This window comes from Tursiops truncatus, chromosome 5, assembly GCF_011762595.2.
Source record: "Tursiops truncatus isolate mTurTru1 chromosome 5, mTurTru1.mat.Y, whole genome shotgun sequence".
NCBI classification, from domain to species: domain Eukaryota; kingdom Metazoa; phylum Chordata; class Mammalia; order Artiodactyla; family Delphinidae; genus Tursiops; species Tursiops truncatus.
In genome coordinates, this window is record NC_047038.1 from 85196559 (window position 1) to 85215145 (window position 18587).

Here is an 18587-nt window from a genome sequence, read left to right on the forward strand (position 1 = left end):
CCTCCATCTTGCGCCTCCCTCCCATCCTCGCTATCCCACCCATCGAGGTGGTCGCAAAGCACTGAGCTGATCTCCCTGTGCTATGCAGCTGCTTCCCACTAGCTATCTATTTTACATTTCGTAGTGTATATATGTCAATGTTACTCTCTCACTTCGTCCCAGCTTACCCTTCTCCCCTCCCCGTGACCTCAAGTCCATTCTCTACATCTGCGTCATTATTCCTGTCCTGCCCCTAGGTTCATCAGAAGCATATTTTTTTTTAGATTCCATATATGTGTGTTAGCATACGGTATTTGTTTTTCTCTTTCTGACTTACTTCACTCTGTATGACAGACTCTAAGTCCATCCAACTCACTACAAGTAACTCAATTTCATTTCTTTTTATGGCTGAGTAATATTCCGTTGTGTGTGTGTGTGTGTGTGTGTGTGTGTGTATGTGTGTGTGTGTATATATATATATGCCACGTCTTCTTTATCCATTCATTTCTTTATGGACACTTAGGTTGCTGCCATGTCCTGGCTATTGTAAATAGTGCAGCAATGAACACTGTGGTACATGACTCTTTGAATTGTGGTTTTCTCAGGTATATGACCAGTAGTGGGACTGCTGGGTCATATGGTAGTTCTATTTTTAGTTTTTTAAGGAACCTCCATTCTGTTCTCCATAGTGGCTGTATCAATTTACATTCCCACCAACAATGCAAGAGGGTTCCCTTTTCTCCACAACCTCTCCAGCATTTATTGTTTGTAGATTTTGTGATGATGGCCATTCTGACTGGTGTGAAGTGATACCTTATTGTAGTTTTGATTTGCATTTCTCTTATGATTAGTGATGTTGGGCATATTTCCATGTGTTTGTTGGCAATCTGTATATCTTCTTTGGAGAAATATCCATTTAGGTTTTCTGCCCACTTTTGGACTGGGTTTTTTATTGATATGGAGCTACATGAGCTGCTTGTATATTTTGGAGATTAATCCTTTGTCAGTTGCTTCATTTGCACATATTTTCTCCCATTCTTAGGACTGTCTTTTCGTCTGGTTTATGGTTTCCTTTGCTGTGCAAAAGTTTTTAAGTTACATTAGGTCCAATTGTTTATTTTTGTTTTCATTCCCTTTACTCTAGGAGGTGGGTCAAAAAGGATCTTGCTGTGATTTATCTCATGGAGTGTTCTGCCTATGTTTTCCTCTAAGAGTTTTACAGTGTCTGGCCTTACATTTAGGCCTTTAATCCATTTTGAGTTTATTTTTGGGTATGGTGTTAGGGAGTGTTCTAATGTCATTCTTTTACATGTAGCTATCCAGTTTTCCCAGCACCACTTATTGAAGAGGCTGTCTTTTCTCCATTGTATATTCTTGCCTCCTTTATCAAAGAAAAGGTGACCATATGTGCATGGCTTTATCTCTGGGCTTTCTATCCTGTTCCATTGATCTATATTTCTGTTTTTTTTGCCAGTACCATACTGCCTTGATTACTGTAGCTTTGTAGTACAGTCTGAAGTCCAGGAGCCTGATTCCTCCAGCTCTGTTTTTCTTTCTCAAGATTGCTTTGGCTATTCGGGGTCTTTTGTGTTTCCATACAAATTGTGAAATATTTTGTTCTGGTTCTGTGAAAAATGCCATTGGTAGTTTCACAGGGATTGCACTGAATCTGTAGATTGCTTTGGGTAGTATAGTCATTTTCACAATGTTGATTCTTCCAACCCAAGAACATGATATATCTCTCCATCTGTTTGTATCATCTTTAATTTCTTTCATTAGTGTCTAATATTTTTCTGTATACAGGTCTTTTGTATCCTTAGGTAGGTTGATACCTAGGTATTTTATTATTTTCGTTGCAATGGTAAATTGGAGTGTTTCCTTAAGTTCTCCTTCAGATTTTTCATCATTAGTGTTTAAGAATACAGGAGATTTCTGTGCATTAATATTGTATCTTGCTACTCTACCAAATACATTGATTAGCTCTAGTAGTTTTCTGGTAGCATCTTTAGGATTCTCTATGGATAGTATCATATCATCTGCAAACAATGACAGTTTTACTACTTCTTTTCCGCTTTGGATTCCTTTTATTTCTTTTTCTTCTCTGATGGCTGTGGCTAAGGCTTCGAAAACTATGTTGAATACTAGCGGTGAGAGTGGGCAACCTTGTCTTGTTCCTGATCTTAGAGGACATGGTTTCAGTTTTTCACCATTGAGAACGATGTTGACTGTGGATTTGTCATATATAGCTTTCACTATGTTGAGGTAGGTTCCCTCTATGCCAACTTTCTGGAGAGTTTTTTCATAAATTGGTGTTGAATTTTGTCAAAAGCATTTTCTGCATCTATTGAGATTATTATATGGTTTTTAATCCCTCAATTTGTTAATATGGTGTATCATTATTAATTGATTTGCGTATACTTAAGAATCCTTGCATTCCTGGGGTAAACCCCACTTGATCATGGTGTATGAACCTTTTAATGTGCTGTTGGATTCTGTTTGCTAATATTTTGTTGAGGATTTTTGCATCTATGTTCATCAGAGATACTCGCCTGTAGTTTTCTTTTTTTGTGACATCTTTGTCTGGGTTTGGCTTCAGGGTGATGGTAGCTTCGTAGAATGAGTTTGGGAGTAATCCTCCTTCTGCTATATTTTCGAAGAGTTTGAGAAGGATGAGTGTTAGCTCTTATCTAAATGTTTGACAGAATTTGCCTGTGAATCCATCTGGTCCTGGGCTGTTTATTGGAAGACTGTTAATCACAGTTTCAATTTCAGTGTTTGTGATTGGTCTGTTTATATTTTCTATTTCTTCCTGGTTCAGTCTCGGAAGGTTGTACTTTTCTAAGAATGTGTCCATTTCTTCCAAGTTGTCCATTTTATTGGCATAGAGTTGCTTGTAGTCTAATCTCTCATGATCCTTTGTATTTCTGCACTGTCAGTTGTTACTTCTCCGTTTTCATTCCTAATTCTGTTGATTTGAGTCTTCTCCCTTTTTTCTTTATAAGTCTGGCTAATGGTTTATCTATTTTGTTTATCTTCTCAAAGAACCAGTTTTTAGTTTTATTGATCTTTGCTATTGTTTCCTTCATTTCTTTTTCACTTATTTCTGATCTTATCTTTATGAATTGTTTCCTACTGCTAACTTTGGGTTTTCTTGTCCTTCTTTCTCTAATTGCTTTAGGTGTAAGGTTAGGTTGCTTATTTGAGATTTTTCTTGTTTCTTAAGGTAGGATTGTTTTGGTATAAACTTCCCTCGTAGAACTGCTTTTACTGCATCCCACAGGTTTTGGGTCATCGTGTTTCCGTTATCATTTGTTTCTAGGTATTTTTTGATTTCCTCTTTGATTTCTTCAGTGACCTCTTGGTTATTCAGTAGCGTATTGTTTAGCCTCCATGTGTTTGTATATTTTACAGTCTTTTTCCTGTAAATGATATCTAGTCTCATAGCGTTGTGATCAGAAAAGATACTTGATACAATTTCAGTTTTCTTAAATTTACCAAGGCTTGATTTGTGACGCAACATATGGTCTATCCTGCAGAATGTTCCATGAGCACTTGAGAAGAAAGTGTATTCTGTTGTTTTTGGATGGCATGTCCTATAAATATCAATTAAGTCCATCTTGTTTAATGCATCATTTAAAGCTTGTGTTTATTTATTTTCATTTTGGATGATCTGTCTATTGGTGAAAGTGGGGTGTTAAAGTCCCCTACTATGATTGTGTTACTGTCAATTTCCCCTTTTATGGCTGTTAGCATTTGCCTTATGTATTGAGGAGCTCCTATGTTGGGTGCATATATTGTTACAATTGTTGTATCTTCTTCTTGGATTGATCCCTTGATCATTCTGTAGTGTCCTTCTTTGTCTCCTGTAATAGTCTTTATTTTGTCTGATAGGAGAATTGCTACTCCAGCTATCTTTTGATTTCCATTTGCATGGAATATCTTTTTGCATCCCCTCACTTTCAGTCTGTACGTGTCCCTAGGTCTGAAGTGGGTATCTTGTAGACAGCATATATACGGGTCTTGTTTTTATATCCATTCAGCCAGTCTGTGTCTTTTGGTGGGAGCATTTAGTCCATTTACATTTAAGATAATTATCAATATGTATGTTCCTATGACCATTTTCTTAATTGTTGTTGGCTTGTTTTTGTAGTTCTTTTCCTTCTCTTGTGTTTCCTGCCTAGAGAAGTTCCTTTAGCATTTGCTGTAAATCTGGTTTGGTGGTGCTGAATTCCCATAACTTTTGCTTATCTGTAAAGGTATTAATTTCTCCATCGAATCTCAATTAGATCCTTGCTGGGTAGAGTAATCTTGGTTGCAGGTTTTTCCCTTTCATCACTTTAAATATGTCCTGCCACTCCCTTCAGGCTTGCAGAGTTTCTGCTGAAAGATCAGCTGTTAACCTTATGTGGATTCCCTTGTATGTTACTTGTTGCTTTTCCCTTGCTGCTTTTAATACTTTTTCTTTGTATTTAATTTTTGATAGTTTGATTAATATGTGTCTTGGTGTGTTTCTCTTTGGGTTTATCTTGTATGGTACTCTCTGTGCTTCCTGGACTTGATTGTCTATTTCCTTTCCCATGTTTGGGAAGTTTTTGGCTATAATCTCTTCAAATATTTTCTCAGACCCTTTTTCTTTCTCTTCTTCTTCTGGGACCCCTATAATTTGAATGTTGGTGCGTTTAATGTTGTCCCAGAGGTCTCTGACTGTCCTCAATTCTTTTCATTCTTTTTTCTTTATTATGCTCCCTGACAGTTATTTCTACCATTTTATTTTCTAGCTCACTTGTCTGTTCTTCTGCCTCAGTTATTCTGCTATTGATTCCTTCTACAGTATTTTTAATTTCAGTAATTGTGTTGTTCATCACTGTTTGTTTGCTTTTTAGTTCTTCCAGATCCTTGTTAAATGTTTCTTGTATTTTCTCCATTCTGTTTCCAAGATTTTGGATCATCTTTACTATCATTACTCTGAATTCTTTTTCAGATAGACTGCCTATTTCCTCTTCATTTGTTTGGTTTGGTGGGTTTTTACCTTGCTCCTTCATCTGTAACATATTTTTTTGTCCTTTTTTTTTTTTTTGATGGGTGGTGCTGTATTCCTGTCTTACTGGTTGTTTGGCCTGAGACGTCCAGCACTGGAGTTTGCAGGCACTTGGATAGAGCCAGGTCTTGGTCCTGAGATGAGGACCTCCAGGAGGCCTCACTCCGATTGATATTCTGTGGGGGCTGAGGTTCTCTGTTAGTCCAGCGGTTTGGACTCGCAGCTCCCACCACAGGAGCTCGGGCACGACCTTTGGCCTGATGACTAAGATCCCACAAGCTTCGTGGCGCATAAAAAAAAGAAAAAGAAAGAAAGAGAAAAGGAGCAGTACAATATCAAAGAATAAAAAACAAAATAGGTCTTCCCTGGTGTCGCAGTGGTTGAGAGTCCGCCTGCCGATGCAGGGGACATGGGTTCGTGCCCCGGTCCGGGAAGATCCCACATGCCACGGAGCCGCTTGGCCCATGAGCCATGGCCGCTGGGCCTGTGCATCCGGAGCCTGTGCTCTGCAACGGGAGAGGCCACAACAGTGAGAGGCCCACGTACCGCAAAAAAATAAATAAATAAAAAATAAAATTAGAAAGATAAAAAATATATCAGGAAAAATAAAAGTATAATAGAAACAACCAGTCACTGGGGGTTCATCCTGTCCCCTTAGGTGTCCGTGGTCCCCCACCAGTGCCTGGTAGGTGCCCTAGTTGTGAGGAGACATGAATTCCACATGCTCCTAGTATGCCATCTTGACTATGCCTGCCTCTGTAATACATTTCTGAAAGGCTATATATATTATTTTATTCTTCCAGAGTTGCATACGTGAGTCGTGGGAGTCAGGTTTTGTTGGGTTTTTTTTTCTCCGTTATATGTAACTTTTCTGTCTGGAAGCTTTCTTCTATCCTTGAAATTCAGGAATTTTATTCACTTATGTCTAGAGATGTATCTTTTTCATTAATTCTCTCTGGCAGTTGGTAAACTTTCTCAAATTGCAGATCAAGCCTATCTTTACTCCAGGGAAGTTTTAATTCTTTTTTTTATTTGTTTGTTTTTTGTTTGTTTTTTGCGGTACGCAGGCCTCTCACTGTTGTGGCCTCTCCCGTTGCGGAGCACAGGCTCCGGACACCCAGGCTCAGCGGCCATGGCTCACGGGCCCAGCCGCTCCGCGGCATGTGGGATCTTCCTGGACTGGGGCACAAACCCGCGTCCTCTGCATCGGCAGGCGGACTCCCAACCACTGCGCCACCAGGGAAGCCCACAGAAGTTTTAACTAGTACTTTCTTTAACTGTTTTCATTCCTCCATCTGTTTCTTTTTTCTGGAAATCCTGTTATTTGTATGTTTTATCTGCTGTCTCCCTGTTATTTCCACTGCATATATTTTTCTTCATTGTTTCCATCTTTTTTTATATTTCTGTTCTGATGAATTTCTTCAATGTCAATACCAGCTACTAATTCAGCTCTCAACAGAAAATATATTTACTTTCAGTTCATGTACTGACTTTTTAAACTGAAAAATTATGCTTTAGCAACCAGAAAGCCTTCTATGATATAACTAGATCTCTGACAGTACTCATATTTCCTTCATTGTTAAAATTGTTATCCATCTACTACAATGGTTCTAGCACACCAGAAGCTGCCTACTGTTGCTAGGCATAATTCTTGATTTTCCTCTCTTGGGTTGCTGGAGCCCCTGCTCAGGGACACTTTTATTTCTCTTTGCCTACTCTGACTCTAGGCATATTCCACTCCAAGACAAGCATTAAGCACCGAGAAGTATAGCAGCCTCTCTTCACATGGGCCTACAAAATACTAACTGACAAGATGTGAGGTTTTGGTTGAAGCAATTAGAAAAAGCTTCATTCCTACAGGTTCTCTTCAGGTACAAGTGTAGAAGCCTCAAGTATAGGGGGAGAGATAAAAAGCCACTCCAGTTCCACAAAGGTGAGAGGTCCCATGAATCTTGACCAGCAAATATCTCTTTGAAAACCATAGTTTTAATCCTCATGTGAGCCTCTCCATGGATTCCTTAGCTCCCAGCTTACTTATCCTAGTTACTGCTTTGTTTAGGTGTGAACTGGAAAAAACGGGAGAAGTTGTCAGGGATGCCATCTACCTAGCAGTTACATTTTATAGAATTCTCCACCCTAGCTTCTTAGCTTATCAGCTCCCTACTATAGAGCAATGAGTGAGAGGATTACAGGCTTCATAAATGGACAATAAAGAAACTCAGTGGCCTGTGATGATTTACCATGAAATTCATTAAAACTAAATACAGGTTTTACTTTCTCTGACAATTAATCCACATAATATTTTCCCCCTGCCTGAGAAAAAATTAAGTTACATTTAGAAATAAAGGTTTTATAATATGAAAATATTAAGAGAAAAGTAATCTTACCTAATTTGTGATGCACCTTGTTCTCTGGTGTTGAGTTAGACCTTTTTACTCTTGAATCATCTGCAAATTGCAGAAGCAATATCATGAGCAATGGCCACTAATTTCATGTTGAGTTAAAGTGTGCTACTCGGTCAACTTCAGTATAAATATTTTAAAATAAAATTCAACCTGAAAATACATCTTTTTTCTTAGAAAATAACAGTTGTTTACTTGGATGCATACTCCTTTTTTTTTATAACATCTTTATTGGAGTATAATTTCTTTACAATATTGTGTTAGTTTCTGGTATATAACGAAGTGAATCAGCTATATGCATACATATATCCCCATATCCCCTCCCTCTTGTGTCTGCCTCCCACCCTCCTTATACCACCCATCTAGGTGGTCGCAAAGCACTGAGCTGATCTCCCTGTGCTATGCAGCTGATTCCCACTAGCTATCTATTTTACATTTTGTAGTGCATATATGTCAGTGTTACTCTCTCATTTCATCCCAGCTTACCCTTCTCCCTCCCTGTGTCCTCAAGTCCATTCTCTACGTCTGTGTCTTTATTCCTGTCCTGCCCCTAGGTTTATCAGAACAATTTTTGTTTTTTTTTAGATTCCATGTATATGTGTTAGCATACGGTATTTATTTCTCTCTTTCTGACTTACTTCACTCTGTAGGACAGACTCTAGGTCCATCCACCTCACTACAAATAACTCAATTTTGTTTCTTTTTATGGCTGAGTAATACTCCATTGTATACATGTGCCACATCTTCTTTATCCATTCATCTGTCAACCTGACAATACATTTTATTACTCCCTTTGCTTTTCACTGCTGAGAAATGAAGGCTAGTGAAAAAGAGTATAATATGTCTCTAGATTTTGCTACAGTGATATATCTTAAGACGATAACAGTTACAAGTAACAAAAAACAAACAGGTTTTCTATTGCTTGTGGACTTTAAGTGAAATAAGCCAATGGGTGGATAAAAATGCAAGGAGTGATAATGAATAATTACTCTGTTAATAAAGTAATCTATGATTCTTAAAGTTGTAAATAGTGCAACCATACCGAATTTACTTAGCAGTGTGACAATCAGGTCAAGAGTTCTAAACTTTAGTGTGATAAATAGCATCTAAATGTAACAACCATCAATTATTTCCCTTCCTATGCACAAACGCTGTTCTTTATCAAGAGGCAAAGTTTAATTGCCTTCTCCTTGAATCACCACTGGCCTTAGTGAGTTGCTTGACTAATGGAATGCACAGAAATGACATTCTGGGACTTTGAAAGCTAATTCCTCAGAAGACATGCAGGTGCCACCTGGATCTCTTGGAACTTCAGTCTGAGGAAAGACAGCCATCATTATGAAGACTGATTACCCCAAGACTGCCATGCTGTGAGGAAACCCAAGATAACCAAGTGGAAAGGCCATGTGGAGAAAAAAAGATGTTGGCCAGCCCCCAATTATTTCAGCCACCCTGGCAAGGTACCAAATATATGAGTAAATAAGTCACCATGGATTTCCAGTCCAGCTGATATTTCAAGAGACTCCAGCCCCAGCAGCTTGCATCTAACTACAAATGCATGAGAGCCAAAATGAGAATTGCCCAGCTAATAAACTAAGTCAACCCACAGAACCATAAGAGATGAATCGACTGTTGTATTACGCCACTAAGTTTGGGATGTTAAGTTATGCAGCAATATGAAACTAGAATACTTAATATCCATGAACCATCTTAGATTTTTAATACAATTTTGTGTGTAATATACATTTCCTGAAAAGCAGGTCTAAGTTTTCATTACATTCTCAGCTAAAGAGTAGAAGGTTTCTTTTTTGGGATCATGAAAGTGTTCTAAAATTTACTGTGGTGATAATTATAAACTACTGAATTATATACTATAAATGCGTTAATTGTATGGTATGTGAAGTACATCCCAATAAAGCTATTCCAAAAAAAAAAAAAATATATATATATATATATATATATACAATTTCCCTTGTACTTCCCACTATAACAAGTAGAGGATTAGTCGTTCTTGGAAATTTTCCTATAGCAGTGGGCTCTGGAGGCAACTGTGGGAGACAAGAGAAGGAACAAAGCAAATGAATAAATATACTGAGGATAATGGGAGCCAGGCTTCTCACTATCCTTGAGAAAGGGTTTATTAAAATGGAAAAGGGAGGGCTTCCCTGGTGGCGCAGTGGTTGAGAGTCCACCTGCCGATGCAGGGGACACGGATTCATGCCCCGGTCTGGGAAGATCCCACGTGCCGTGGAGCGGCTGGGCCCATGAGCCATGGCTGCTGAGCCTGCGCGTCTGGAGCCTGTGCTCCACAACGGGAGAGGACACAGCAGTGAGAAGGCTGCGTACCACAAAAACAAAACAAAACAAAAATGTAAAAGGGAAAGTCAAACATGCTGGACTGGAGTTGGAGGTACTGATGTGAACTCATGGTTTCTAAACACAGAAACACCTCAGAGATATTGAGAGTTTGGTTCCAGACCACTGCAATAAAACAAATTTGGCAATAAAGTGAGTCACATGAATATTTTTGTTTCCCAATACATATAAAAGTTATGTTTACACTATAATGTAGTCTATTAAGTGTGCAAAAGCATTATGCCTAAAAATCAATGTATCTTAAATACTTTATTGCTAAAAAATGCTACATATCATCTGTGCCTTCTGCAAGTCGTAATGTTTTTTTTACAGTAGTAACGAAGATCACTGATCACAGATTACCATAATATAATAATAATAATGTGTTAATTACCAAAATGTGACACAGAGATACTAAGTGAGCAAATGCCATTGGAAAATGGTGCCAATTGACTTGTTTGATCAGGGCTGCCTGCTGCAAAACTTCAATTTGTAAAAAATGCAAAATCTGTGACACACATTAAAGCAAAGAGCAATAAAGCAAGGGATGCCTGAATAAATACAGAAAGAAGATACAGATGCTTGTGTATGTACAGTGCACATATATATGTATGTGTGTGTTTATCTATTTCCTATCTCAGTCCACTGAGAGAACCTAAAAGCCGTGATATCCCAGTAACAATGAGTACACCAAGCACCCGGATCTAAGTTTCTAAATGTCATCCCTCCACTAGGTTCCTTTGGAGAAATAACTGATTCCAGAGTAGAGGCAGGGGAAGGAGTCTGGAACATTAATAAGACAGTATTCAAAAAATGACAGAAACATGACAACAGGTCTCAGGAACCAGTTGAAAGGATGTCTCCTCCTGGCCAAATTTGGCACAATTTGAGTACCAGAATAAATGATAAAGATTATAACCCACTGAATAAAATAGGAACCCAGTAGTAGTCCATAATAATATAAATAAATGAATAATGAATAAATAAATGGGGAAGGAGTAAGTAAAACTATTTCTTATAGGATGCCAACTAACAGAGAAGAAATTAGGGAAATAGAAAATAGTAATTTGGTACCACTATTAGCGGATTCAGGTGGGAATATTCAAAAGATGCTAATATTGGTGCAGAGGTTTGAAAAGGGACAAGTTACTAAAATAGGATATCGTTCCACAAAATACTTATCAATTACCAAAGAGAAAAACCCTGAGTGGAGAAACCTGGCAGACAATAACTTGAAGAGGTGATGAAGATTAAAATCACTAGTAGAGGGGCCTCCCCGGTGACGCAGTGGTTAAGAATCCACCTGCCAATGCAGGGGACACCGGTTCGAGCTCTGGTCTGGGAAGATCCCACATGCTGCGAGGCAACTAAGCCTGTGTGCCACAACTACTGAAGCCCGCACACCTAGAGCCCGTGCTCTGCAACAAGAGAAGCCACTGCAATGAGAAGGCTGCACACCACAATGAACAGTAGCTTCCACTCACTGCAACTAGAGAAAGCTAGCACGCAGCAACAAAGACCCAACACAGCCAAAAATAAATAAATAAATTTATTTTAAAATTAAATAAATAAATAAGTAAAATCACTAGTAGAAGATGAGTCAGCACTGTTTGCCTCCTAATGTGATGCACAAAGAACACAGCCATTTCTGTAGTATTTCTGTTAAATATGCATGGCTCATATCTGATCATGAGGAAATATTAGAGACACCCAGGTTGAAGGTCATTCTAAAGAATGAAAAGCTCTTTAAAAAAGTGTCAAGGTCAGGAAAGTTAGAAGACGACTGAAGAACTATTCCTTATTGAAAGAAACTGAAGGGACATGAGACCCAAACACAGTCCATGATCCTAGATTGGATCCTGAACCAGAGAGAAAAAGGAACACTGATGGAACTGCTGGTGAAATCTGCATGGAGTCAGTGAAGGAAGACTAGTGTTATATTAATGCTGATTTCCTGACGTGGATGGATGAAGAGTGATTATGTTCTTGTCTTGCATCATGTCTGCACATACTCACACAATAATATGTATGCGACTTGCACTTGAACAGTCCAAAAAAAAGACTAATAAACATGTATAAACATTTATGTAGAGATGGCAGGGAGGGAAATGAAACAAATATTGTAAAATGTTGGAAATTATGGGAACTGGATGAAGGGGATATGGTATTTGAGTAAATTTAAAATTATTTCCCAGAAGAGTATAAAACAAAACAAAGCCAAACACAGAGACAACTCCAGAATTTCAAAGACTAACAAAGCCTAATAAGCATGAAAATGGAAGAAACAGGTTATTTACAAAGGAAAAAAGAAGTAAGGCTGGCTTACAATATCTACTCATAAGCATTAGCTATCATGAGATAAAAGAGCAATAGCCAAATAGTTTAAAGGACAAAAAGACTGTGACTCGAAAGACTTTTACTATTTGACTAGTTGTTCACTGTGATAAAAAAGAAAGTTCCTGAGTCCTTGCTAGCATGTGTGAGACTTATCTACCAACTTTACAAAGAAGTAACAAAGCATATCTGTTAAACATTTATTAAAGGAAAAAAATACTGACAGAGCAAGTCAAAAATAAAAATTCAATCATGCTGTTTGAAGCCACTCTGCTTTAGTTTGGTAAAAAAAAAAAAGGTTAAGTAAAAGGAAGAAAAGAAATATAAGAAACAAAAACAAACCAAAAGAAAGCAGGGAGTCACAATGTTAATATTAGACAAAAAAAGACTACAAAGTAAAAGCATTGTAACATGATCAAGAAGGTAAATTTGACCAAAACAGGTACATTCCATATGCAAACTTACATGCTCAGTAAGAGCGCTGAAATGTACATAGTAAAGACTGCAGGAAATAGGAGAGACAGACCACTGCAAAGCAAACACTTTACCGTCAACTCTGGCGATCCTTAACAGACCTCACAAATGATAAGGATACAAATCATAAGAATAATATGAAACACAGAATGTCCAAATCTAAGATCCTGTTCTTTTCCCCCAAATCTGCCCTTCTCTAGTAGTTTCCAAATCAAGAAATGACAACGCCATTCTTCCAGGTGCTCAGGCCAAAAACTTTAAAGTCCATTATCCTTGACACCTCACTTTCTTTTACACCTTACATCCCATCCATCAGGAAATCATGTTGACTCTACCATCAAAAACACCTAAAATCCTACTACTGCTCTCCACCTTCCACTGCTAACCCCCTAGTCCAAGCTACCACCTCACAAGGGGATTACTAATGTCTCACCAACTGGTCTCCCTGCTTCCAACCTTACACCTGCCCCCTTCAAACTTATCAGTCCACCCCTAATGTGTATTCTACAGCAGCTGCAATTATTCTGTTTATAGGTTAGTCATGTCTCTCTTCTGCTCAAAATCCTCCAATGGCTTCCCACCTCTCTCAGTAAAGCCCGAAATCCTTATAGTAGCCTTTAACATGCTATATGATCTTTCATTCTTGTTAGCTCTGTGACATCATCTCCTACTACCCTCTCCCTCTCTTCCTCAACTCCAGCCTTCCCAGTCTCCTTGGTGTTTCTTGATCAAAACCTTTGCCCTTATCTTCCCTCTGCATGAGGCACTATTTCTCCACAGAGCTGCATGATTTGATTTCTCACGTTTCTCGTATCTTTGCTCAAATTATCACTCTTCAGTAAGACCTTTTCTGCCCATCTATCTAAAAATGTAACTCGCATTTCCCACCCTAAAAATCACTGCTTTATTTTTCTACTCTCAACATCCAACAAATCACAAGTTTTGATATCTTTTTCCCTTAGAAGAATGCATAGTAAGTATTCCATAATATTCCATAAATATTTAAGAATTTCGTAAATATGCAAAGTATATTAAAAATATATATCCACTTACATTAACAAAATAATGAGTGTATATATATTTTTAATCCATATCTGTACACAAAAAGTAATATTCTCTTTTTCAAGCATCCATAGAAGAAGTACAAAATTCTTCCATGAATTTTATGTGTTCTAAGCATACTCTAGAACACAAAGAAAATTCAAAGAATTAATAATACAGGGCAAAGTTATCAAGAACAATGAAATGAAACTATAAATTATTAACAAAAGAACAAAACAAAACACAACTTCTTAGGATTACAGCCAACACTGCATAACGAACATATACCAGGTATTAAAACTAAGCAAAGAATGTGTATTCATCTTTGTATCAATCTATGGGATTAGAATTGATATTGCCAGTTTACAAATAAGCAAGTTGAAGCTAAGAACACTGAAATTTCTTACTCAAGATAACATAGCTAATAAGTGGTAAAGCTAGATTCAATCCCAGGTTCCTGACTCTGGAGACCAAACTCTTGACTAATGTACTCTTTTAAATAACACCTGGGTCAAAGAAAAATCACCACTATAATTCAGAGTGTACAACAATAAGAACGCTCTATTAAAAAAAAAAAATCTTTCACTTTAAACTAAAACTATACTCCAGAAAATTCAGCTTTTTCTTTACCAAATAAAAAGCAGAAAAATAAATATAAAAAGCATTCCACTTAGAGAAAAATAATAAAGTAAATCTAAACAAAAAGGGGAAGAACCAATTTAAATGGAAAAAGAATTAGTGAATTAGGAAAGAAAAACAGTATAAGAGATTATATTTCAAGCACATTCTTCAGGGACATAAAAAATTATAAATCTCTCTATTAAGAGGCATTTTAAAAACTTCAACACTTAGCTTCAGTAATCATCAATATATGTCTAATCTTGCTTCATTTATACCCTTAACAGCTTTAAAATACTGCAGTATGTGTCTTAAGTGCCAATTATATTATTATGTCCTACTTCAAAGAAAGGACTGTCATTCATCTCTCTCATTCTTTCTCCCTCTCTCTCTTCTCCCTCCCTCCCTCTCTCACCCAGGTATAAGGTCTTAGAAATCTCTAACCATAAAGTAAGGTTCTTAAGGGTAGGTACTCAATACATATTTGCCACAAAAATGTCACTGGTGATAATTTAAATAAAACACAGCACACCTTACTTCACATGCATAACACTATAAAAATCAAGACAGTAGAAAATAAATCATAACTTACTCAAACTTTCCTGAACTTCATTATCATCCACATCTGAATTATTCATTCCAGACGTTAAATAATTCTTGAGCCTAGAAGGTCCACTTAAGAAAAAAAGGTAAACCACAAAATTTGTGCATTTATATCTATCTAATATATCTACCTTAATGGTCATTTTTATCCTAAAACTGCCAAAGGTTTTTTGCTTATAAAATATTAACAGTATACTTATTTGCTGCATAAAACAAAAAATCCACAATTTAATACCACATCTGACTTGTCAAACATGATAATACTGAATTTTATAACCTTTTAAACTAACTCATGAATCAGAGTTACAAATTTAAGTCAACTCAAATAACACTCTTTGATAAAAATCAAACCATAAGAAATAAAATTATAAATAAATCAGCTTATCTTAATTTTTTTTAAAACTATAGGCAAAAACAAGCAATTTAAAATATAGTTCAGAAGCTGTTCAGAGATGATTCAGTTTATCCCAGTCCTAGATCCTCTTCCACCTATTATGAGCCCAAGACAGGCCTAGTGGTCACAGGCTCCCAAAGAGTAAAGAAATCTTAGCCATCCCTTCAAAGTCTGAGAATCTGCTATAATTTACCATTCTTTCATTTTGAAAAAGGGTGTATGACTTCAGATATTAGGAGACTAGGTTAATCTGGTTTGCTCACTGAGTATGCTCTCTTTAAACTTACAACCACAAATTCTTAGATGACACCCCTTTCAAAAGGTACAGCCTAATTCTAACTCCCCTCTTCTGAGTGTGGTATGGACTTAGTGACTTGTTTCTAGTGAACAGAATAAAGTGGAAGACTTCAAAGACTAGGTCATCAAAAGACACTATGGCCTCCATGATAGTCACACTTTCTCTTGGATCACCTGCTTTGTGGGAAGCCAGCTAGCTACCATACTGAATACCCTTATGGAGAGAGCCACATGACAAGAAACTGTGGCCTCTAGCTACCTTATAAGTGGATCCTCCAAGTTCTAGTCAAGCCTTCATAGGACTGCAAATCAGATAGATATCTTGACTGCTATAACTCATGAGATTCCCTGAGCCAGAACTAGCCAGCTAATTCTCTCCCAGATTTCTACCCACAAAAACTGTGAAATAATGTTTGCAAGGCACTAACAAAATTAATATTAAGCTTTGAGAGTAATTTGTTACACAGCAATTGGTAACAAATACAGTGAGTAAATCCTATTATCCTTAGAACACATGCATACCTTCCTTCCAAAACTGAAGTCCCAGGCTCTCTAGAATCCAAGTTTGACTCTGCTCGTGTCTTGCGTGTATATCCACTGATCTGAGACTTTTGATGAACATTTTGTGCAGCCATACTATCTTGATTCTTTGAGCTTCCTGTACCTCTATGAAAATGAAAAGTTTGTAATTTTTTACATTTCTTCAAAAAGTATTTCTTCTAGAAACATTACACAAGGTGGGTAGCCAATATAACATTGGCTATAACAAATATCAGATAACCTTGTTTAGGTCCTAAAACTTACAACTAGTCCAGGAAGGAAATTTGACTTTAGAACCTACCAAGAGTTCTAATTTGAAAAATTCTGATAAAAGAAACGGTACAGACCTGGCCTAACTGAGATAGACATGATGATAGGAGGGCACTGGGAGACATTAACTACAGGCAGCTTATGATGTATACTACACAGTTAAATCTATCATAGTTTTTGTTGAAAATCCACAAACAACTGAAATTGTTTTATATGATACCTCTACTCAGCCTACTAAGGAACAGCAGAGTGTCCAGAGGGACCTAGGCTCATCTCTTTGGTAGCTGCCAGCTAACTAGCTTACCCCAAATATATGCAAACAAGATACATTATTCCTAGACTGCATAATTCTCTCTCCACGCTCACATCTTACAAGTCCTATGTTTTAATTTGTTTCTTGACTCAGTCTACCAGCCTATTCTTATCATTTGTGAAAAAAAAGTCTTTAGTTATGTTTGCAACATAACTAAAGAGCATCCAAACTTCTGAGTATTCTTTGATAGTTTATTTCTGGAGTTTCTAGTCTCCCTCTAGGTCCTACCTTCAGAGTCAAAAGAAAAAAAAAAAGGATTATTAGAGAATACTATAAACAACTGTATGCCAACAAATTAGATAACCTAGATGGAATGGACAAATTCCTAGAAACACACAAATTAGCAAAACTGATTCAAGAGAAAAATAAACAACTTCAAAAGACTTATAAAAAGAGAATAAATCAGTAATCAAAAAACTACCCAGAAAGAAAAGCCCAGGCCCAGATGGTTTCACCAATGAATTCTTACCATCATTCAAAGACTTAATACAAATTCTTCACAAACTCTTCCAAAAAAGAAAGGAGCACTTTCCAACTCATTTTATGAAGTCAGTGTTACCCTGATAACAAAACTAGACAAAGACATCACAAGAAAACTACAGCCAAAAAAAAAAAAAAACCCAAAACAAAACAAAAAACCCTCAAAAAAACTAGCAACATTCTATCAACAACAAAAAAAATGTATCACACAATCACCTCAGTAGATGCAAAAAAAAAAAAAAAAAGCATTTGACAAAATGTATCTTTTCACTACAAAAACACTCAACAAACTAGGAATAAAAAGGAACTTCCTCAACCTGATAAAAGGACATCTATGAAAAACCCACAGCTAATAACATACTGAATGGTGAAAGACTCAATGCTTTCCCCCTAAGATTAAGGACAAGATAAGGAAGTCTGCTATTGTCACTTCTACTTAGCATAGTACTAAAGATTTCAGCCAGGACAATAGTGCAAGAAAAAGAAAGAAAAAGCATCCAGATTGGAGAGGGAGAAATAAAATTATCACTATTCACAAATGACATGATCTTGTACTTAGAAAGTCTCACAAAATCTATTAAAAAGCTCTCAGAACTAATACATGAGTTCAACAAGATTGCAGGATAAAGATCAAAATACAAAGATCAATTGTATGTCCATACATTTGCAATGATCAATCCAAAAATAAAATTTAAAAAGCAATTCCATTCACAACAGCATCAAAAGGGATACTTAGGGGGGATGAACTTAACAAAAGAAGTGTAAAACATATTCTGAAAATACTGCTGAGAAAAATTAAAGATCTAAATAATAGGACAAACACCCCTGTTCAAGGATCAATAGACACTGATAAGATGGAAATAGTCCTCAAACCAATAGATTCAACGCAATCCATTTCAGAATTCTGACATCTTTGCAGAAATTGACATACTGATTCTAAAACTTATATGGAATTGCAAGGGACTTAGAACAGCCAAAACATTCGTGAAAAAGAAAAATCACACTTCCTGACTTCAAAACTTACCTCTAAGCAATGGTAATCAAGACAGTGTGGTTCTAGAACAACAGCTGATATATAGACAACAAGAAAATTGAGAATCCAGAAATAAGCCTATACATCTATGGTCAGCTGATTTTCAAAAATGGTGCTAAGACCATTTGACAAACAGTTATGGGAAAACTGGATAGTCACATGCAAAAGAATGAAGTTGGACTTTTCACAGCATATACAAAAATTAACTCAAAATGGATCAAAGAATTAAATTTAAGAGCTAAAACTACAAAACTCTTAGGAAAAAAACATGGGAGTAAATCTTCATGAACTTGGACTGGGCAAAGGATTCTTAGATATGACACCAAAAGTACAAGCAACAATGGACGAAACAGATCAATGGGACTTTACCAAAATTAAAAACTTTTGTGCTTCAAAGGACACCATCAAGAAAGTGA

The 18587-nt window shown here is 36.8% G+C and overlaps 1 protein-coding gene across 7 annotated transcripts in view; it reads right to left on the reverse strand.

Moving 5' to 3' along the window:
* The window catches only part of CENPC (centromere protein C), an 89799-nt gene that overhangs the window by 13239 nt on the left and 57973 nt on the right, over nt 1-18587 (reverse strand). For 5 of the 7 annotated variants that reach the window (XR_004526687.2, XM_019928105.3, XM_019928106.3 and 2 more), the window contains 3 exons: nt 16058-16201; nt 14834-14916; nt 7405-7464 (listed from right to left, as the gene is read on the reverse strand). Coding sequence is in view for 6 of the 7 variants with exons in the window: in XM_019928105.3 (XP_019783664.1) it covers nt 7405-7464; nt 14834-14916; nt 16058-16201 (287 nt within the window). In the remaining variant the exon portion in view is untranslated. Of the gene's footprint in view, nt 1-4581; nt 5297-7404; nt 7465-14833; nt 14917-16057; nt 16202-18587 lie in introns of those variants that run through there. The other 2 variants (XM_073805309.1, XM_019928103.3) reach the window with 2 other exon arrangements.